Source organism: Tympanuchus pallidicinctus, unplaced genomic scaffold (assembly GCF_026119805.1).
Source record: "Tympanuchus pallidicinctus isolate F22 unplaced genomic scaffold, pur_lepc_1.0 scaffold31, whole genome shotgun sequence".
Taxonomy (NCBI): domain Eukaryota; kingdom Metazoa; phylum Chordata; class Aves; order Galliformes; family Phasianidae; genus Tympanuchus; species Tympanuchus pallidicinctus.
In genome coordinates this window covers 12,836,389-12,859,504 of record NW_026294749.1, presented here as the reverse complement: position 1 = coordinate 12,859,504, position 23,116 = coordinate 12,836,389, and the positions used below count along the sequence as shown (strand labels likewise).

Here is a 23,116-nt window from a genome sequence, read left to right as displayed (position 1 = left end):
CTGATTAGATAGATATTTGCTGGGGAAGATAAAATGACATCAGATGTGGCTGCAAGTCTTGCACACTCTAGACTACCACCCAGTCCGCCACCCAGTGTGGTCCTACTGCAAAAGGCTTCCTGCACATCTGATGGGCTGGACCCACCAAATGCAGTTCAGTGAGCTGATCCAATGGAAAACTGTGTAGATTTTGCTATTCTTGTAGAGATACTTTTCTATTAGCCTGTTCTGCAGCTACATAATTAATTGATATTACTCAAAGGAAGCAGCAGGAGCATGTGGCCTAGATGGACTGATGCAACCCTTACCATGGAGAGCCTGTAAGTTAATCAGATCAATTGTAATGTGAAAACATTATCTGCGCAGGTTGTTCTAAGGTTGCCTCCATGAATGTATAGATGTAAACCTGCTTTGAGCCTGACATACAGTTTTGTACTTCTGTGCTATGTCTGAGGTATGTCAGTGCCCTGACCAGCACGTATCCCACAGGATGTGGTTCCAGCCTCCAGCTCCTCTGCTGCACAGTTCCTGTCTCAGACCCAATATAGAGATGAAAAAGAAGACAGTAGTACTCTTTTCCTGACATCATCAAAGGCAAGGCACAGAGCGGATGGCCTTTTCTTTAGGCAGTGAGATAGGGCACAGACGAGTAACAGTAAGCTCATGTGGACAAGGCTGCATTAATCTGTGACAGACCTAAACATCAGTTTAGTCACAGAAAAGGTAGGTCCTCTGGTTACCATTTCTGCTTACCCATAGAGCGAACTGCTGTTGCTTGATTTTTTGAAATAACATACATTATTCTATCTTCTGTTATACATCGTTGCCCTGTTACATCTACACATTATTTTCTTGGCTTATAGTTCTTGTGGTCAGCCATGAAATGATTTTGATAACCTGATGGATGCCAAAGGGAAGTGTATCTCAATTTGGTGAGCTGAACAGATCCTCAAAGTCAGCTTTAAGTATCAGTGCAGATGTGCATGGTGGTTTCTACAATTACTTCTGTCTGTCAGATGACTGGTATGCATGGGTGTCCGGAAGAGAGAACGGAACAGAAATGGGTAAAGATGAAGCCATTTATGCTTTGTCAGAAAGAACGAATGTTGCTAAAAAAATTAAAACTTCCATTCCAGATCAAAGCTCCTTGATCCTTCAGGAGAGACCTGAAGTAGATAGGGTTGATAAGCTCTGCTCTCCACGTCTGAGCTGCAGTGCAGTTCCTCTGCAGAGATGAGGCAAAGGCGGACTTGGTAATGCTGTGACAAAAGTGCTTGCTGGATTTTGGAGAGGTAAGGCAGAAAGACTGTCCATTCTTTGTGCTTTTCTAGAAAGACAGCTGTAGACTAGCTTTACAGAAATAACTTCCAGTTTCTCTCAAAACCAAAATCTGGGCACGATTTTCTGTTCTGGTTTGTGTCCACTTCTTGTTTGGTTTGTTGAAAATTTTACTCCTCACTGTGCAGATATGTGGTGAAAAATGTACAGTACATGAAGATAACACTATGTCAAATAAGTGTTGGGCAAAACTTCAGCGAACTGAACTCCTAATTAGGGAAATTCCTCACAGCTGTCTATCATGTAATCAGTAACAACTTCTGTTGCAAAAAAATGATTTTCCCAGAGTCGAAAATCAAAAGACTGCTCCTAAAGCTCCAAAACATTCATTTATAATCCTAATTCAGTGAGTATCATGCTGTTTAAAATAAATTTTTTTGTTTGTTTGTTTGTTTTTGCAATGAACTGTCTTTAAATTCTCCCTGAAAGACAGTTGCATTCAGAGGTTCCTTGGCACTAATTGGTTCCAACGCAGCCATTTCAAAGGCATTTCTTTTTCAAATAGCATGGCATGGCACGTTATATAAAGTTATATGGCTATTGGAAGGGAACTCACGTACTGCATTAAGGTGAGGGTTCAGAATACTTCTGGGATACTTAGCAGCATGTGCTAAATCACAGTTCAGTGAGGTCACATAATCAAATTCCAGATTACCCCTTTTATTATGCTCAGCTAATAAATCTTCGGAAGCTGGAGTCTGACAAGTTCATCGCAGCATTTTAATATTTCAGTGGTGCATGTAGAATATATATGCATAGAAAATCTTACAAGAAAAGAAAAAGAAAAAAGCAGCAGCAAGTCCTCAACAAGAATAAGAATGGAAGAAAAAGAAGCAATATCAGATGCCACCAGACTGAAAAGTTACGCTGAAAGATGTGTCACTATTTTTTATTTAAATTTTCACAACTGAAGGAGAGCAGTTTATCATTTAGTTCCAGTGAGAAGATTTGTGCATCAGCAATTTTACTTCATTATGGACAGAACAATGTTAAATATGTTTTCGCTGCAGTTTCATGAGTCACTGACATAGGCATAAGCCAAGACCATATAGTTAAGATTATTGCAGTGTAGCTGTTGGTCATGCAGCCAGCTCTATGGTAACTGATAGCATTAAAGGCTTAGATAATATGGTTTCATTATTGCAAGTGAAACTGAGAACCTTTTTCCATATAGAAACAAACCGAGCAAACTCAGCATAATTCCACCAGGCTGTTAATTATACTTTTTTTTTTCCACCCGAATTCAAAAGGAGGAGGAAGTTAAGGGAACTCACTGATAGAGCAACATGGTTGAATGCAAACCTCTACGCTCTGGAAGACTTACCATCATCCAGGTACATCTGGTCCAATTCCTCAGGTTCTCGCTTGATCGTTACAGGAATAGGGGCCAAATTATGATTACTTTCCTCATGCAACTCTGGCAATGACAGTGGTTGGGTTGTTGGAGACTCATTTCTGTGAACCTTCGGCAGTTGCTGCTGCTGTTGACCCATTATGGATGAGTGAGTTGGACTGCAGGACTGCAAATAGGTTGGCTCTTGGGTAACAGATGGAACTGGAGAAGAGGGACTGTTGGGATAGAGTGTTTGTTGATAACCAAGGGGACAGCTACTGCTCAGATGTTGACTCACCTGCGGCTGCAGCATGATGTGAGATGATTGCTCGGGGGAGCTTGGGTGCACAACTATAGACCTTGGCACTTCCTGTATGGTGGGGACACCTCCAGCGGGCTGCTGAAGTCCGAGGTGACTGTGGCCTGGGTTGGGGATGCACTTGTAAGGAGAGGATGAAAGGTCGTGCAGCTTGGGGCTTGCGTTGGGAGAGGGTGACATCACCGTGTTCCTCTGCTGACAGGAGGCGAAGCCAGCCATGAGGCACGAACCAGGATCAGGGGGCATCATGATCTGCTGGTTGTAGTATGGTTTAGAGAGAGGGCTTAAGCCTTGGTTCATTGGTCCACAGGTTTGAGCAGGCTCATAGTCATCTGTGGGTTCTGTTTTTATAATTGGAACTGTTAAAAGAAAAAAGTTTTAAATAAACATGAGCTGCATATTGGTATGATCAAGTTGGCTTGTGGCTAGGATACCCTTTGCAAAACAAACAACGTCTTGAATAAGACTCTGTGTGTCTTTTGCCTAGTTCTCCCACCCTATAAAAAAAAAATGAATGAGTCATCAGCACAAGAAAGTCACAGCTGGTTCTAATATTGAAAAGGACTATTTTCTTTGGACTCTCCTCCAGCACTAATGTGCTATAAAAATCTATTTGCAAATAGCTGTGCTTCAGTGGAAGCTTTGGACCCAAGGGCTCCATGTATTTGTAGTAATCAAAGCAAGAATTTTAACTTGGACATACTACTGCATTTCTACGGCTACCGATGGCCCATTTGACAAATGTCTGCCCATTTGGTAAACTGGTGCATAATAAGGTAGAAATGGAGCTTCGGAGTTTAGCAACAGCAAAACTGCAAAGTTCAAAGACAAAGTACTACGTACAGTAAATTTTCAATTATAAAGATATTTTTGAAGGAGTAGAATTTGACTTGTTTAGTTTTTACACTATTGTACGCAATCTTGCTAAACAACAAATGAGTGTAAAATACTCAAGAAGTCACATCCAACTTTTTGTGATTCTAAGTTGGATCCAAGTCCCTAATGCCAGCTCCTAAAAGGTGTTAACTCAGTCTCTGGACACCAAGAAATACTGATTCCTGTTCTACATCTCTGCTTGCTCTATCTGCAGTCTCAAAAGAGGTCCTAATTGAGCTGTTAAACCACGTCTTGAAATGGCACCAGCTCATGGACAGAATGACTCAGTGAGTATCAATCCAGTCTTGAAAAATACAGAGCTGCTTTCTCAAGTCAGAGGAAAGATCTTCCTTAAATCAACGTGCCTTTTTCACATCAGCTATCTGTCTCAAACCAGAGAGGTGCATTTCCTGCTTCTCCCTTAACAGATGCAGTTCATAGGTAAAAGATGCCTACTTTCTCTGTCAGGAAAATTATAAACAATAGGGCCAAGTCAGTATGTAGATGCATTTCTTCTAGTCAGATGAAACTACAAGACATACAACAACTGACTTCGGATGCCTCGTGGCATTTAATCTTCTTTCTCAAGAGATTCACGGAACAGCCATAGCTTAAGTGGATGTTGGAAATGTATGGTGACACCAGAGAATGTCTGTTAGAATACTAGGATAACAAACCTACACAAAGTTACTAATGAAGCATGTTTCTACAGCTCAGCTCAGAGCACATGCTTGTCATGAGTGTTTCTGTGTCTTTATATGCATGTTTTTTACTAACATCCTTGTCCGTAGGTCACTCTGAAAGCAATGCCTCCTATTTATTTCCATGAATCTACAACAGGTACAAAAAGCACAATAACAATATTTGACAGAGCAAATTCTCTGCTACAAAATGCTTTTTAAACATAGTCATCACTGTTAGCTGTGCATTTTCACTAGTCATAACACGATCCTGAGTGCTGTGCTCATAAAAATCCGCACCAGCAGAGGTGACCCACTGTTGCTGTCACCACTGCCGAAATGCATCACCCCCACCTCATTGTTTTTGCATCTATTGTTTGGTCTCTATAAACATACAGCAAGTGTTGATGAACATCAAAGGTTGCAAATTTTTTCCTCATGGAGGAATTCAGTGACACACCTTTGCTTCATGTGCACTTCCAGGTCAGATGCCATTCTGTCAGACTGACCCTCTGCTGCCATCTGTCACACGGCAACAAAATGCAATGGAATACTGTCAGGAAGGTTCACCCTGTGCTGCCATACCACCACCCACCTCTGATGTCATAAGCCAACCTAATAAAATAGGAGGCATTGCTTTCAGAGCCGCCCTTATATTCTCCAATCATTTGTTTCTGTACTCGTGTATTAGTCTTTTCAACCCATCAAAATGTATGTGTGAGCATGTGTACCTAAAATATCTTTTCTAACACTCACAAATTTTGCTGCTGGTGGATGCAGTTCACTACCCTTGTTTTACAGCCCCCCAGGCTCTTGTTAAGTTTTGTCCTTTTATGTTCTTTTATATACAGACACTTGCAACAGTTGTTTCAAGATTTCCATCACCCCTAGTAAAAACATGTCTCTACATGTCTCAAATGCAAAGGTGCCACTCAGGATGAACGTACTAAGGATAAGGATATGGACTATGGATTCCTCATAATCTTGTTTTCATCTGCTTGCATGCTGTACACTGGCTAGCACCACTACTAACACACTTGGTTACAGAGAAGCAGAATCCAGGTTTGGAGACAGCTTTATGAAACCAGTATCACACCCTTTATGAAAACGCGAGACCAAAGAAACGCACCTAGATAAATATAGCAGCACAGATATTGTAAGAAAATACCTTTAACAAGTTCCTGAGCTAGCAAATATTCTCATATGTTTTATATTAGGTTCACTGTACTAGCACTAACCACAGCACAGCTGGAAATATGATGGTTGTTGAACACTGAATTTTCCCAATATATCACTGTTATAGAAACACCTGTGCTAAATAATTCCGAGCTCAACCACTGGCAATTCAACTGCAATAAACCCTGGTGCTGTCTGACTTGTTATAACCCAGGGAAGGATTATAGCCCTGGTGGCACACAGGGCTGGAGGGAGGAGGCTTTATGGTTCCTGATCTCAGGCTGGTTTTCGTTGTAGCCCTTCACAGCACATCTCTGGCACTTGGCTCACCAGACACTTTTTGTCACTGCACTTTTGATATTTTTCTATAGGAAAAACGAGTGCCATGGAGTCAAATGAATGATTGTGAACATCAAAATTCTGTACATCGTTTTCTTATCTCACTACTCTGAATACAGCTGCCACAAGCAATGGTCCACAACCGCTAAGTCCTACTCTGCACAAGGCAATTATGTGCAACAGGGGCTATTCCAGACCTATTAGTCCCCAAACTCCTGAAGGTGGTGACAGTAACCAAAAGTAAGTTGTGTAAGTTCAGAGGCAAAACAGAGACTGGCATTAATTACAGGCACTGGCCGCAGTAAGTCACAATAGCTTGGTCTCTGACAGTACTTTGGTAGGGGGAACAAAGGGGAACATTTCGTTTGACATCTGTTTACCTTGTCCTCTTGTATTGCTCTGAACTGATAATCTTGAAATCAGTTATTTCATGCACCTTGAAGTAAGTGTCTGTAAACAAACAGATACTGCCTGCAGCTAGGCTTAGAGCAGTCTGAGCCAACTCACTCAAACTGTCTCCATTACCCTTTTTTGTGTTTTTCAGGATTGGTTTCTTTTGCTAGACTAAGTACTGCTCTGAAAAACAACAACAACAAAAGTATTAATTCTGAAATGGAAAACGGGTTTGTATCTGGCTTTTCATTGCTTTGAAGTTTGTGTAGACAACTCTGAAGAGTGAATGTAGGGATCATACCATACTGGCACAGCAGCAACTCACTACGCTTCAGAAGTGTGCAAACGTCTTTATGAGGTACCAGTTAGCAAAAGAAGGCTCTGCAGGACATTTTTTCCCTGTAGAAACCATTACTAATGACACAGATGATCTGGAATCAAGCATTCAAAGCTGTGTACGTTAGCAGAAATGTAAGATCCTAACACTTTCCCTTCTGAACAGACTTTAGCTACTGTATTTCACATGAATAACATTTACTTAACTTTCGGGCAACAGAAATGCCACTGTTCCCCACCTCACTCCCTTTGTGGAGGCTGAGAACCTTAGCTGGGGGAATAGTTGGAGCAGCTCTGGATACAGCCCTCACGAGTCCACCTGAGCTATCACAGCATCTTCCCCTAGGTGGAATTGGGTGGGTTCCTTCCAAGCAGGCAGGAACAATTACAGCCATCACTGGCTTAGCGTTACCACTTTCCTACTGACTCATGTTTGACTGACTGCACACCTTTACAGATCTGAGCTAGAAGTGTTTTCATTCTCAAACACATCCCTTTGGAAGCACAGTACACTAAGTGCCACGAAGCACATGTCACTCACATTTGCACTGTCACTCACCCGCAGAAGTGATGCACTTCACACGTGATGTGATGTGATACACAGAGCACCATTAATTTTCTCAGAATTAATATGTAACAGACAACATTAGTAGCGTGACCAACATATAGCTCAAAGACTTCAAATTAGTCATCATCTTAAATGACTTGGTAAGAAGCTGCCAGCTCAAAGAGCCGCTGTAGTCACACGGCAGGCCTGGGCTGGCACTTAACTGAAAGCCCCACAGCTGCTCAGGATCTGCAAGCACTTTTAGAAGAAACTCAACTATTTCTACGATTCAGTAGAGCCATAACAAACGACCATAAGCTTTCTGTCTTAAAGCTATGCTGTGGTGCAGAGATAACACCCAGTTTCGCAGGCTCTCAGCTGACTAGAATGAAGGATTGTGACTGAATTTGCCCGAGGTTTGCCAATAATAAATTACAGCGATGATGTCAGAATTGGTGAAAATGCAAACAGAAGGACAATGCACAGTTTCTACATAAACTCATACTCAAAAGAATGCCATTCATTTCAGAGACCCAATTGAAGAATCAGGCCCTTGCTATAAACAGGAAAAATGTCATGTAAACTTGGCTGGTACGGTTAATTTTGAAATGCTTCTTACTTCATAATGCATAAGGTCAGATGACAGATGATTTTAAATTTTCCTCAATTTTGAATATTAAAATAAGACAGAGCTCAAAGTTCTAAATTAGTCTCATAAGCGACTTAATCTGTGCTAATTGGTTTTAAATGGTTCAATAATGCCTTCTTAGGCTCCGGACTTGTGTCATTATGTCATCTAATTTAATATGAAGTTCTAAGAACCGCATGTTGGCAGCAGACCCAGCTATAAATCAAAGCTACCTCCAATTCTTACTCAGAGAGACCAGGGTTATGACATCATACCGGGGCACCGGGCTGAAGACAATGGCCCTCTGTTTGGGTCTGGATGTGAGAAAAATATTTCAGCCAGTTCTTCAAGCCCGTGTTTAAATGAAAGGCTTTTCTAGCAGGTAAAATGCTAATATATCAAGCCTCAAAGAAAAATAATAAATCATGGACATTCAGTAAATGGAGTCAGAAAGTGCTTGAATATAAATTACATATATTTTTGACAATTCTAACAAGCCCATTTGCTTTCATGCTTTGGCAGTCCAGATGGGTTTTAAAATTTTTTTTGGGGGGTGCTATTAAAATATGCGAACTGAGAAAACATAACCATATAAATTAAACAGATGTTTGTCCTGATTAACATTAAACTAACAAATCCCCATTTCCATGTAGTATTATCAATGCAGGCATTTATGCCACTATAGCACATTTGTTTTGCCCTCGGTTTGACTGAACCTATCAAACAGAGTAGTCACTTTTCACGCTGCAGACTGTGATTATCTCTGAAGGTAAGGATTTCAGTTAGCACACGAAAATCATAACACTACTTTTTTCATCCTGCATTTCTTCAAATTCTGGAATAAGTATCTCATGATTGCTAAGAATTTGGGACAAGGCTTCGAAAGAGCATCAAGGAATTAGATGGTCCAAATCTCTACTATTGAGCTGAGATCTGAACTGCCATTTCTGCCCCCACAAATTTCCTTTGTAAGTCACTTTTGATGGAGGCAGTACATCCTCTTGACTAACAAGCTGATGTTCCCTCAGAAGAAGCTGCTTCAGTTAACACAAATGCTACTGTTCCTCTGCTACTGGCTGACTGAAGGCATGCACATCTCCACATGCATCTTAAATGCTCTGGATCTGTGCAAGACAAAATCTTGGCAGTTTTGGCAACATTGGCTTAAGTGGAGAAAAGACCTCGCTCCATGTTCTGATTCTGGTCTGCTGCTGGGGAGAGGCAATGGGCTGGCTACCTCAGAAACTATAATCTGCTTGTTCTGTAGCATCAGAGCAGCAGTAGCCCAGCAGAGCCTGCCAACTTGTCTGCAGCCCTGGCAATCTCAGTGATGGAGGACTGGACGTTCAGACTCAGGAATCTTCTGGGGCAGCCCCTGTGAGGGTCTTTGCAGATACTGTCTGTTAACTGGATGTATTTCCCCAGGCATCAATTCAATTAAAATGTTTTATAAAGGTCAAGCTAGTATGAGACCTTTGTTTTTTAGTTAATAAAGCCAGTGCACAGCGTGTCAGAAACAAAGAGACCTGTAGGCAGGATGTGTGCATTTTCAGGTTTTTTCTACGTAAGTATCTGAATTCACTCACCCTTCCCTGATCGTACGTTAACAAACATCCCACTGACCTTCACTGAGTTATCACACACTGATCACACAGCTGTGGCCTCATTCCCTGCGTGTGGTTGCAGGGATGGAGCTATAGAAGGTCTCATGGGTGAGATCTCCTGGGCATTTTAGCTCTGTGCTCTGGGAGCATGTTCTGCCTCTCCAGAAGAGCATTGGCCAAGCCACACTACTGCTCTTCCTGCTTGAAATACATGAGTTGGATGTCCTGTCTTACTTTGCCTAGACAAAATGGGGTTTTCAATGAGGCCAAATTAAAGATTTTAAAAACTTTACCATCAAAAAAGCACAAATATACATCATTCATTATACCTAGCACCGGGAAGTTCATAAAATTATCTGAAATGTTGTGTGGAAATAACAGAAGGAAATCTTTTCTTAGTACAGGTAGTTCCTTAAATCTTCCTCTACATTATCTGACAGAAAGATGCACTTTCTCAGTGAGCAAGTGGCACACAGGGAAGCACTGAGCTCTCACCCTGGCTCAACCTGCCTGTGCCCACTCTACCACCTGTTGCTACCTTGCCCCTCACCAAATGCCAGAGTTTAGCTGCTTAGCGCCAGTGTTGTGCGTCCAGCCAGCCCTGCTGCATGCAAGCACCAGCCCCTCTGCTGCAAGGCAAGCTGGCTCAGCAGTAGAGAGGCTGGTGAGTGAACCACGGTGCTGTGGGAGCACAGAAGGGTGAGGTGTGGGGTGATGTTGCTCTGGGATGCTTCTCCTGTTGTGTTCGCTGCCACACAGCGCTGCTCTCAGACTCACTGGCCAGCTGTAGGGAGGGAGCATGGCTCTGCAGTCTGACAAGCTTTTCTGCTGCTTACTGGGAAAACTGCCTCCTACAGATCTGCCTGTCCTCTTTGGTTTTACATGTGTATATTTTTATGTGAACAAATGCATGTGTATAGTTTCATACAGTAATAGCATCCAGGTAGATGGGAGCCTTGTGCATGGAAGTCTGCCTATGAACTTGGACAGTGCCATTATCTGATTAGAAAGTGCTTTCCTGGTAACTCAATTACCAAATGCTTTTCAACAGCTGTTAAACTATTAGGCTGTTCGATGCATATTTATGAACCAGAAGATTTTACACAGTTGGTGTATACACTGTAAACCAAAGTGGGAGGGGAGGAAGGTAGGTAGAGGGCAGTTGATTCTTACGTTAGCACAAAAGACAAGAAATGCATTAGATTTCTTTCAAGAGAAAAGGGAGATATTCTTATTCCTTTTCTATTTTTTTATTAAATCCCTAAATGATGAAAAGAATGAATCAAGTAAAATGATCTTTTCTTCCTCTAAAGAAAATGCAAGGCCTGTGAAAGAAGTTACAACTTTACTTGCTACTTGCTTTTTAAAGGCAAAGTACTGCTGTTCTTCAATCTCTTTGGACTCCTTGCCTGTATGAAACTGCTGCAGTTGAGACATTATGGCTTGACCTGTTGGGATGCTGCTTGAAAAACAGGGTTTTAATGCAGATGCCCGACTGATTTAGATTTCTCTTTTAGATACAAGATGAGATTTCTCAAGATCTCTTAACATTGTACCTCTTTCTGGCAAATATTCCTCTTTGATGCAGGGGTGTAGATGATGAGGGAAGACTAACACCAGAGCTTCTACCTGCCGTATTCCTGCTGACGGGAGTCTCAGTTCTCCCATGCTGTCCCACATGGGCTGACCTCCAGCACGATACCTGGCCCCGTGGAACACCTTAAGCTGAAGCTTTTACAGTACACACCTTGACTGCACTGGCAGAAGACTTATATGTCATTTCTGCCAGGCATGTTAAAATTCACTGGAGCGAAATCTTTTCAGCTTGACAACATGGCATGGCGTTACACCACCAGTGCTGGCATGGATTCTGCTCCCCTGACAAGGAGATGAAGCAGGGAGGGCAGGGGCTGTGGGCATTGTTCTGCAAAGGCAGCAGTGGGACACAACCAGGCATTTCAACAACTCCTGTCCCCCAGCAGCTGTGTGGGAGGCACTGTGGGGACATGCTGGCAGGAGGGCATCTTCACTGCCCAAATTCTGGTTAACTGGCTCACAAAACTCACTTTGTATACTATAAATGTTTTTGTGCTTCCAGGCCTCTCCTCAGCTCTCGCAGAACTTGGGGGCCCAGCAGCGAGGGGCTTGAAGGACTTCTGCCCTGCTTAGCTTTCCTCCCCCAGACCATGCTGTGCAGCCTGGTCAGAGGACTGGCTCTTGCCCCATGCTCAGCATTCTTGCTCTCCTGCAGAGTAGTTTGGGCCTGGCTCACCTCAGCCATTTTGGCTCTGACACGCTCCTTGTTTTCAGGGAGTGATGCAGTCCCTCCCGCAGCTGGGAAAACATATCGTTCCCATGTATTTCACCTACAGCGACAGTGTGAACCATACCCTCTTTAGGATCTATCATTGGGCTAGATTAATTATGATGATCAGCCACTTGAGGAGAACAGAAATAGCCATCTCTGGTAATCCTGCCCATGTAATTCTAAACCAAATTCTCCCTTACACCAGTTTTACCTTTTGGCTTTTAAGCTAATTGGAAGATCCTAAAGCCCGATGCTCGCTAACGTGTACATGTAAAATCACTGGGGAGTGAGGGAGGGATCCCCTAAAACACTCCTGCAGAGGGATTTGGCAATCAGAACCATGAATCAGAACGATGGGCATATTTGAAAAGGGGGGGGTCCTGCCTGAGGATGACCTCATGTGCTGGAACTTAACTATTCTGAGTGATTGTCTCCATTGTGACAAAGTCTGATGTCAGACATACTCAATGGCACCCCTGCCCTTCTCAGGGGCATCACAGCAGGTAAAGCTCCTTCTTGGTCTTCCACAGAGAGGCAAAGTTCATCTTTAGTCAGGGATCAAGATGACTGCATCTGCAGGTCAGATGCACCTGGCTGGGCTCTGCCTGTGACGGTCAGGACAGGCAATCACCCAGACAAAGCATGGGCAGCTTCAAAATGAGCAACTGGAGAAGTATTTGACAGATTAATGCTGGAGTGAATGAGGGGAACGCAAATGTCTCTCCTCCGCTGCCACCATGGACCTTGCTTTGCTGCTGGAATGGACTAGCAAGGCTGATGGGCCTGGTGATGATGAATGTAGCTATCCTCTTAAATGGAAACAGGACTCTGACAAAATCTTGCCTGCTTTTTGTTTCTCTGTTAAATGTCAAAAGTAGCAATCAGTCATCTAGCAGCCAAAATGAAATAAACTTAACAGCACATACTGTAAAAATGAGCAACCATGATTCATATTTTCACCTTAAAAAAAATAAAAATAAATCCCTCGTGGCCAACCCCCCCTTCCCTTCCTGCTCTGCGCAGGCTTTGCAGTGATCCAGCTGTTCCCTGGGCTCAACAAAAGGACTCGCAGCAGGTCCAGGGCTTCAGGCCTGGCTCCGCTGCACCGCTCGTCCGGCGCAGATCCAAACCAGGTCTGCGTGTGATGCACACCTCCTCACTTTCACACCTCCTTTCATGCTCCTCATTTTCACTTCCTCATTTTCATGCTCCAGCCAGTCTGGCTACAAGATGCTAGGAAGGGTCAGTGCCTGTGCTGCTCAGGGTTCTCAGTGGTGGGCATCCACTCCTCCCCACCGCGCTCTGGAGTTCACCTGGCCCCATGGGCCCCACGCCTCGTTCAGCAGCATTGCTCCATTCCTTCTCATTCCTCTCCTCATGCTTTCTCCTGCCTCACTGCAGCACAGAAGCACTCCTCCTTGCAGTGGCTGTCCCACATCCTGCAGCTTGCGATCCTCTCACAATCCAGCCCTGCTTCCCCTTCCTTCCCCAGCCACCCCCTTGGTATGGCATTTTTGAAGATGCGGCTAATTAAATAATTTTGCCAGCTTTGATATGATAATTGAGCAAATACTCAGAGCTGAGAGGTGTCGGCAAACGATCACTAAAAAGTGTGCTCATTGTCACATTAGAGCAGCAATGCTTTGCATCCTCGTTTTATTGTTTTCTGCTAATGTGACCAACGTGGTGGTGTTGTCACTTAGAAAGTGAGCTGTGGGCGGAAGAAGTGAGGTTAAACAGAGGCACATCTGCTAAATGTAATCACTAGAAAACTGCTGAATATCTCATCTATAACACACTCAAGAGATAATTTTAGAGCCGAGGCAGGAAGTTAGTAAGATGCTGACAAAAATGTGCAGTGGGCACCGCTCACCATTTTCAGAAGCACACTAAAAACTTTCTTTGCTTTCCCACTGCTGGGTGGCAAACAATAACAAGGCACATCCAGTCACCACAAGCAGACTCTTGGCACAGCTCAGCACACATGCATCCAGAGAAGCTCTGCTCCTACCAAGCCCCTACTCTAAGCAGCCAGACTTTCATACGTAAGATTCCACCCCAGCTTATGGAGCTGCCGGCACAGAAGTAAAGAAGTTTCAGAAAAGCTAGTTGTAAAAGTGAAGGCTATGCTCTTGAAAATGTGGCCCTACAGATGGCAAAACACATATCAAAGTAAAAACTGCAAGCAAAGCAACACCACTGTAATAAATACTAGAAGTAGTGGATTGATTTTTTTTTAATAATGATTTGAAAATTAAGAAGCCTGACAGAAACAGAAACTGGAAATACTTTATCTTCTACACTTTGCAAAAGCTAATTTTTCATTCCAGTGAACAAAACACATCAACTCGCTTTTTTGCCCATGTATTAATTTTTTCCTGGACAAACCAGCCTGTCTTTGCTTTGTCAAATACCATCACTATCTGTCTGAATAAAATACAAAGAACACTGTTCTGTGTTCGCTCCTCTTTGTAGTATCTGCGTAGTATTTGTCGGATAACAGAATCATAGAGAGCATTAGCATCTATCTGCAAAAAATAAGTTTTTGAACAAGTTTCCTCTGTTTTGATGTACCTACTTAAAAGATATCTTAAAAAAAAAACAGCAAACCAACAGAGATTCAACTCTTATCATTCAGTGAATTATTTAAAATCTTCTGCAGTCTTGCATCTGTGCTGGAGAACTCCTTCAGCTTTCTTAGCAGATGAAAGCCCAGGATTTGGAACCACAGCATACATATCAGATTGTGTGCTTCTTCATCTTCTGGTTATACTTCAAACGCTACCACTTAAGCCTAGTGATTTCAGAAGAATATTCCTCCTGTTTGAGAGGCATATATATGCCATTAGCATGATCAATTCACATAATAAAAATGACACAGTCATAAACATAAGGGAAAAAACAGCATTTTTCTGTAAGTTCCATAATGGCATTCTGAAATGTTCTGCTGTGCATAGTAGAGTCAACAGAACACAGAGCTGCAGCACTGGAGGGATTCTAAGGTAGAATATCCAAGCATTTGTACTTCGTGCTTTGCACAGGTTTCTGACTGCAGTGCCTGCTTCTGAGCCCTGCTCCTCGTATTCTAATGGGATGAGGCAGTGCAAGACACATTAGTACTTACCATAGGAGCTGTGGGGATTCACCTGTGCCAGAATGGTAAGGAAACAACTTTTATTTCTGTGCCAGGCATGCCTGGGGAGTGGCCTGGAGAACATAAGGCTTGCAGGCGCCAGGACAAAACTGAAACGCAATTGCTCTGTGATGCATAATAGTGAAACACTACTAAAAAAATGATACTGCAGCCACTTATGTACAATACAGGCACATACAGGACTGGGGATAGTTCAAATTCAGCAGAACTGGATCCGTAATTCAAAATTTCAATGAAAAGTGGATTACAAGCACTCAGGTTTACAGTCTGTCCCCAACCAAAGACTTAAGCTGGCCCCTTCCCCAGACCTAGTCTCTTACTTTTGAAGCCTCTACTATGTTTTGTTCTGGTTTTGAAACTTTTCAGTTATGGAACTTTTCATTTATGGAGCAAGATTTTCATTTATGGAATATTTCTTTTCTCTGACGCAGGAACTTGTTTTCACCAAGTAAGCTCCTGCTCTACAAAACGTTTGAGTGCAGTCCTGCCATATCTCCGCAGCACAGGAGAAGCCTTATGGCAGCGAAACCATAACAGTCTGCTGGAGAGGGCAGTTTGTGCTGCCTGCGTGTCACAGAGCTGTACTCCAAGGAGACACTCCAGGACCATCCACTGGGGGTAGGATGAGTGACGTCACATGTCCCTGGATCCACTGGCTGTTTTCTCCTAGGGAATGAGGAGAAACAGGAGCTACAGGAAAGCAAAACTATCACTCTGCAGTCTGGGTGGCAGCCACACAGTGAGTCCCTGTGTGTTCATCCTGCTGGCTGCAACTGCCTGCACTTGCACAAAGCCACTCCAGCAGTGTGGCCACGGGGTTTGCACAATATCTGAGCTATACACATCCACACATGGTATTTTGCTTTGGCACAGTTCAATTGGGCTGTAAAATATATCTAATGTGTATCACGCCGTTTTGACAAAATCCCCAATGCAGAAAAACCTGCGGAATTATGGCAGGCAATTAAATGTTAGCACTTGAACTAAAGCACCGAATGAGAAGCTTACAGGGTAACATCTGTGTGTTTAAAATCTTTTTGTATGTGTTTATAATCATTTTATACCTGATGATCCACTTTGACATTTGCTCACCAAAAAACTACATCACCCATATTTGTGGAATTTATTTAAACAAGAGTCAGAGTGTTATCTGGACAAAAACACTGCTTATTTCTCTTCATTTTTTGTACCCAGATCACACAGTGGGGGTTTACTCAAATATCACTTTCTTAATGAGCAGAACTTTGTTTCTTTTATAATGCCTTGAAACTTTAAAATGATATAATAACTGAAATCAAATAAAGCAGAATAGCCTAAAAATCACTGCTAAAAGCACAGCAACTCAAGAGATTGTTTTAGTCATTGTGACTGATTCCTGAATATGCAGTCAAGCCGACTGCATCATCTTTAAGAGGCACAATAGAAACAATTACTACCAACACAGGGCAAAACCAGTCATAATACAGCTAAATAAATAAATAAATAAATATTTACTGATTCTGATGATTACATCCAGTCTTACCACTGTTGTGAGAGTTTGTAAAGAATGTAAGATATTTTTCAACTATTTATGTGCACATATGCATATATGGAAAGGGAATGTCAGTGTCAGTGGGCAACCAAACAGGAACAAGAAAGTTAAATTTGCTATCCAATACTAGCTTCCATTTCCCCTGCTCTGGCTTTGTATTTGTTCCTTCAGGTTTCTCTGCACTGAAATGAAAAGATTTCACAGGAATTCAAATCAGTACAGCAGGCTAAATATGACTCCCCATGTTTTCAACAATTACCATAACCAAAGGTGTCTGCAGAATAAAGCCTAGGCTGGCTCTCTGTTGCCTATCACTAGGTAGCTATTCTCATCACTTCACATCAAATGAAATATCAAATGTTTCAACCATGTATTGGTGATACCTTAAACCAACTCTAATAGACAATACTATTCCTATGGTTTAGAATAAAATGATTAAAGAAGTCTTGTGTAAATTCTGGAGAGGAAAGATGGTGCTTAACTTTCATAGTATCATAGAATCATACACTTGTTTGAGTTAGAAGAGACCTTTAAAAGCCATCTAGTCCAATTCCTCTGCAATGAACAGGGTCATCCACTGCTAGATCAGGTTGCTCAGAGCCTGGTCCAGCCTGACCTCAAATGTCTCCAGAGACCAGACATTCACCACCTCTGTGGGCAACCTGTGCCAATACTTCACCACCCTTGCTGTAAAATAACTTATTCACTATATCCAGTCAAAATCTCCCTTCTTCTATTTTGAAACCATTTCCCTTTCTCCTACTACAACAGACCCTGCTACAGAGTTTGTCTCCTTCTTTCTTATAGCCCCCTTTCTATCAAAAGGCTGCTTTTAGTTCCCCCAGAGCCTTCTCTTCTCCAAGGCAGAACAGACCCAGTTCTCTTAGCCTGTCCTCACAGGGGAGATGTTCCATCCCTTGGCTCGCTTTTGGGCCCTAGTCTGGACACATTCCAACAGGTCTATGTCTTTCCTGTATTGATGACTCCACATGTGGACACAGAACTCCAGGTGAGGCCTCACCAGCACAGAGCAGAGGGGCAGGATCACCTCCCTCAACCTGCTGCTCACACATCTTTTGATGCAACCCAGGGTACAGTTGGCTTTCTGGGCTGTGAGGGCATACGGCTGGCTCATGTCCAGCTTGCCATCCACCAGGACTCACAAGTCCTTTCCAACAGGGCTGTGCTCATCTCTTTTGTCCCCAGTTTACTGGCAGTGGGGATCAGTGCCTCAATCCAGGTGCCAGACCTTGCACTTGCATTTGTTGAACCCCATGAGATTCTCCTGAGCCCGCTGCTCAAGCCTGTCTGGGCCTCTCTAGATGGTGTCCTGCCCCTTGTGCATGACAGGCTGATGGCTGCACTTGATGATCTTTAGGTCTTTTCCAGGTGAGAAGCTTCTATGTATTTGAAATACTTATGATGGTAACCTGGGTAGTATCGCAATACCTTTTGGCCTTTGCAACAGATTTTAGTTGCTGAAAAGTGCCGTGCAATAGAATAACAACTCTTTTCAACTTAAGAAATGAGAAGTCTTTAAATATACACAGATGTACCCACTGAGGGTGAAATTTGCATAAGTAGGCTGGTTCGGTGAAGCATAACTACTCAGCACGTATGCAATAAGCAGTCAGCTGCTCTTGTCAGGTTTCTTGTATTCTTATTTTAAAGTCCTGATAAAAGTCTGGAGTGTACGAAAACTAACCAGACGAAATTCTAAATATGCATTTTATGGGATTTCATCTGCAAAAAGTTGGCAGGTCTCTTCAAGCCACGTGGCATGACCTAAGGATTGTTTGTGGGAATTACTCTGACAGAGACTATTTTCATCGTCTACAAAAAGCAAAAACCCAATCATTTTTCTCACTCCACTTACTTCCAGAACAACACAAACAAAACCATCACCCTTTTCTCAAAAAAAAAGTGCTCTCAGATAAGAACCATTTCAAATTAAAAGAAATAATCTAAATTTGCTGTAATACAAGCCTACTTAGAATTCAGCTAGCATGAATATTTTATTGTCACTTTGTAGTTACCAATAAAATCTTCCAAAAATAAATTGGCATACTTGTTTCTAAACATTTCTGCATGAAGCATTTTTATAAAGCACTCTGATCTCCATACACACTACACTTTTCATTGCTGCCCTAGGGTGGGACCAGTGCGTAGCACTACTTCTACCCTGAGAGAGACAGCCGTGTAAAAAATGACTTGATGAGGAATCCCCACACCACCTCCAGCTGAGCCCAACACACTATGATGGTTTGATGAAATTCATATCTAGTACTCAAATCCAATGTACCATCTGGGGCCAAAAGTCAGACTGAAGGGTGTCAGCATCCCAGCAGAAAACTCAGTAGGTTCATGATTTGTGGGTACACGTCAGTTTGTGCAGGAGTTTGTTAGCTCCAAAAAGCAGAAGATTCCTTCTTATACCAATACAAAATAAAATAATCTGCAGAGGCCTCTTGGGCAGGCAGTAGAGAGAAAGGCACCCCTTGTGGCCTCTTCCTCAACTCGTAATGTCACGTATGCCTGCAAGTTACTCAGGATACTAAAGAATTATCAGTGCCATGTATTTTTCTAAGCAACCCTTGTTATCTCTTATTTTTACTAATTGATAATAAGGAACATATTTTATTACCATTAGCAGGAAGATAGGTGAAAAGCTGGTACTGGCTTCTCTTTCTCTTTCCATTGCAGACATAGAAGTTGACCTGAACAGGGCTGGTAATTCTCTGATTGCGGAAAGGTGGTATCTCAACCACCAGCGAATTCTGCAAATACAAATAAATCAGAAAGTCAGGGCGTGACCAAGGCAGATGAACTGTACAATAGTATTTATATATTAAATCTGAGAAGACTGGTCTCCCAAGGAGAAGTGCACTCTCCCCGTGGAACTGGTGGGTTTCATGCACAGGGATTGCCTCCTGCTGCCCACAGTGTCCTTTTGCAGACAATGGCTACAGTGCCTTCCAGCTCTGAGCCATCCAGCATAAGCACCCAGCACTGGTGGGCAGGACAGGCACCCTTGATGTGGGGGTGAGATGCTGTGAAGGACTTGGCTTTAGACTGATCTGCACACTAAGGGGGCACAGGTGAGGTCAAGCAGTTCAAAATCACTTGAACAAAACATGACCCAAACAAAAGGGTTTTATAATTGGAAAAATGAAATAGTAGCATGGCTCAGGTCTTTACAGGTTCACTAGCCATCAGCTCTTTCCTTTACACAAAAATTTGGGCCCAAAATCAAGCTATGGTCTCTAATATGGCAGTAGAAAGAACAACCACTCAGCTGGCATAGCAGGCTGTCCTTAGTATATCCTGCTTCCTTTGAATGGAGAATTAGGACAGGGATACAATTATTCTTGTAAATATACTTGTAAATATACGAGTATTTACATTTTTCAAAATGAAATGTATTTGGTGTTTTTTTAACTAATACCTTGGGAAGTTTTAAGCATGCTAATTTCTGGGAGATCTTTCAAGAACATCTTGTTCTACACCAGGGAGCTCTGAAGATCATGCAGATGATCTTTCACTGTCATAAAACAAGTGCTCCAGCATGGGGCTGGGGAGACTTGGCTTCTAGGGCATCAGCTTCCACAAATGCACGGCATAATCTGCTGTGATCATCAAAACCTCTCTTGCACTTTGATGGAATAAAAGGGAATGGTAATCTTAACATTTGGCCTGTTTTCAGATGAGGTCTTTCAAATTGTGTGCCTGCCTGTCTCCAGTAGGTTCACAGCTAACAAACTATAGCATATTGCTACAGAAGTAAAATAGTTGCCATAATTCCCATTTATAGTCACGGCTGAATGAGCCACAGTTCTCCAACCCTGGGTTTGATCTCCTGTGAGAGGACTCAGATTTCGTCTGCTGAAGGTATAGGAAAGCCAGGGAAAATGATCAGAAATTGTTTTGGGAGCAGAGAGGAGAACCAACCCAGCAAGACAGAAGATGAGCAGACAGGGCTGGCCCATCCTGGGCAATGAAAAAATATTTTCCAAATGGTCTCTTCTACTTTTGGGACAGCTTCCAGTAAAGGCTTTTTACTCCATGCTCCCATTAAAGAAAGATTTCCAGAAGGGGAGGCCCAAGTACTTGTTCTGTTTCAGTGGGGAGACACACTGCCAAAGCCTTGGAAATCCCTCTTTAGTAACAGTGCTAGAGAAGGCAATATATGTTTTTCATCTTGATGTTAAAATATTTAAGGCAGACTTACTGGCTTGCACATTTCTTTGTCAGTTTTGGCTTCCATTTCCCACACATGGTGACCATCTAAAAGACAAAAGAAAAAGATATCTAGTTCTGTCCTTTTTTTCTTCTCCCAAGCCTAAAAAAGAAGGACTTTTCAAAAGATCTCTTTGATGGAAGGGGCATTGCATATATGAAAAAAAGCTCTCAGAACACATATCCCAAGCTTTGCCCAACAAGGAAGCCATCTGGGTAACCCGCTACAGAATCCCATTTAGCATTCTCTTAGGAGCATACCATAATCTACAGTACAGCATACTGTGATGTGGGAAAGCCACTGAGATGTTGTTCTGTCACTAATTTGAACAGTATGTGAAACTTTTCTACAAGTTAGTTTCCCAAACATTTTGACAAAATTTCTGTTACCTGTAAGTTCTTTTGATCACTATCTATGCAGTCAGTCGTGTTCAACATTAATATTCAACAAAACAAAAATATAGCATTAAGAAAGCTCCTCAGCCATCCAGTATTTCATTTTATTATAATCCTAGTCTAGCTTGACATATTTTTGCTGCTTGGAACAAACAGCAAGACAATGCACAGGGAGATGTAGCTTCTATGCAACATTTAGGTCCTGAAGAGGTCCACCCTATAGTTTGCCATACCTGTTTTGAGTGGTGTGTTGGGTACTCTTAATTCAATGCATTCATATTTTCAAGCAAAAATGAACTTAAGCCACAACTATCAGTTTCTACTGAGTACCTGCCTATTGGAATAAATTGGTTTCATCTGGTCTCTTTTTCTGTGCTTGACACAGAAGTACTTGGTCAGTAGGAGGTTATTTCCTTCTCCCTTCTGGCTTCAAGATGCAACGGAGAAATTTGAAACAAACAAACAAACAAAAATGTAGGGTTTCCATCTGCAAACCTAGAAAAAAACACGTGTACAAAAGGCCACAAGCAGACTGCTGTCTAAATTCAGCAGGAGGGACACATACAGCTTAACGAGTCCCACCACTGTCAGATGTCACTGGACTCAATGGAAAATCAGACTTTATGTTATCTCTTTCGTGCATTTATTGCAGCATCGGGACATACAAATGTAAATATTAGCTACTTTGAACTTCATCGCACAGATGTGCGCCTGCCTTTGAAAAGCAGCTCTCAGCAAGGTAGAAGAGTGAATGCACTTTCTCTTCTCTCTTCACTTTCATGGCCAGGATGGAGGTGACGCATTTAGAACTGTCTGATTTATTACAAATGTCTGTAAATAGTATTTTTGTGTACAGCTGTCCTACTGTGAAAGGAATGTTGCTGAGGAACTAGCACTGGCGATTGTTTTCACATCCAAAACCGATTCTTTTTAACCTATGGAAAGAAGTGCAATCTGAAAGCTGCAACACAAATAGCACAGTGGATTGGCAGGTATTTCTGTAGGAAACAATTAACAGATCTAACCTTCGTTTCTTCCTACATTTTAAACCATGACACTGGAAAAGGAATCCTTTTAATCGGCACTGCCACGTTTGGGTTGGGAAGAAAAGGCTCAGCCAAACTATGCTCAAAACTCCTTAGCAAAGGCTGTAGGAGTGCCAGCACTGAAGCAGAGTTCTCTGGAAGACAGGTGATCACAATTTATCCAACAGATGCTTCCCCCAAGCTGTCAGTAGAAAAACCTGACCAATATTCCGCAAGCCATGACATACCTGTTGGCTGGGAGTGGGCTCCTCTACCTCCCTCTCCCTCCCTACAGAGAGCCTGCAGCCCCTCACTTCCTCCCCACCCAGTTAATCAATCGGTTGGAAAGGCGACACCACACGGACACTTATCACACATTGTGCACAGGCTAGGAACTTTGGCTTTGTAAGGGTTTTTGTGTTGTTGGGTTGGTGTTGTTTTTTTTTTTCTTTCTTAAATCTAAGGTGTCCAGACTAGTAGTTAATGTGTTCCATTTACCTTCGTAAATGTATTACATTACTTCAGTCTTTTTGCAGTGTTTAATTTCTGCTTTGAGAGACGAATGATCTGATTCAGGTTTCTGGTTTTTATTTCCTGCCAATACTTCAGTAAAATTCAAAATGACTCCAACTATCGCTAATCTTTCAATTACTTCATGCAGCAGTGCCTTTATGTGCTCTTGAAATTTTTATGATGACAAAGAGAGTTTGTTCAGAAATATTTTAAATGCTGTAAGCTAAACTATTAGGAAAATAAAAATCCAGAGCCGTGGTTTGTCTCTGGAAGCTAGTTAAGAACAATACAGTTTTTGCTCCAATAAATTCTCCTGAGACTGTGCAGATCATTGCTGCTTGACGACTGCAGGGAAGGTGAAGAGAGAGAAGGACTGGGGAATAG

The 23,116-nt window shown here is 42.4% G+C and overlaps 1 protein-coding gene across 6 annotated transcripts in view; it reads right to left on the bottom strand.

The window, feature by feature from the left end:
* The window catches only part of NFATC1 (nuclear factor of activated T cells 1), a 115,414-nt gene that overhangs the window by 28,393 nt on the left and 63,905 nt on the right, over positions 1 to 23,116 (bottom strand). For 2 of the 6 annotated variants that reach the window (XM_052697886.1, XM_052697887.1), the window contains exons 7-9: positions 20,791 to 20,846; positions 19,207 to 19,339; positions 2,663 to 3,349 (exon numbers count right to left, since the gene is read on the bottom strand). In XM_052697886.1, the coding sequence (XP_052553846.1) occupies positions 2,663 to 3,349; positions 19,207 to 19,339; positions 20,791 to 20,846 (876 nt within the window). Of the gene's footprint in view, positions 1 to 2,662; positions 3,350 to 13,692; positions 15,698 to 19,206; positions 19,340 to 20,790; positions 20,847 to 23,116 lie in introns of those variants that run through there. The other 4 variants (XM_052697888.1, XM_052697889.1, XM_052697890.1 and 1 more) reach the window with 4 other exon arrangements.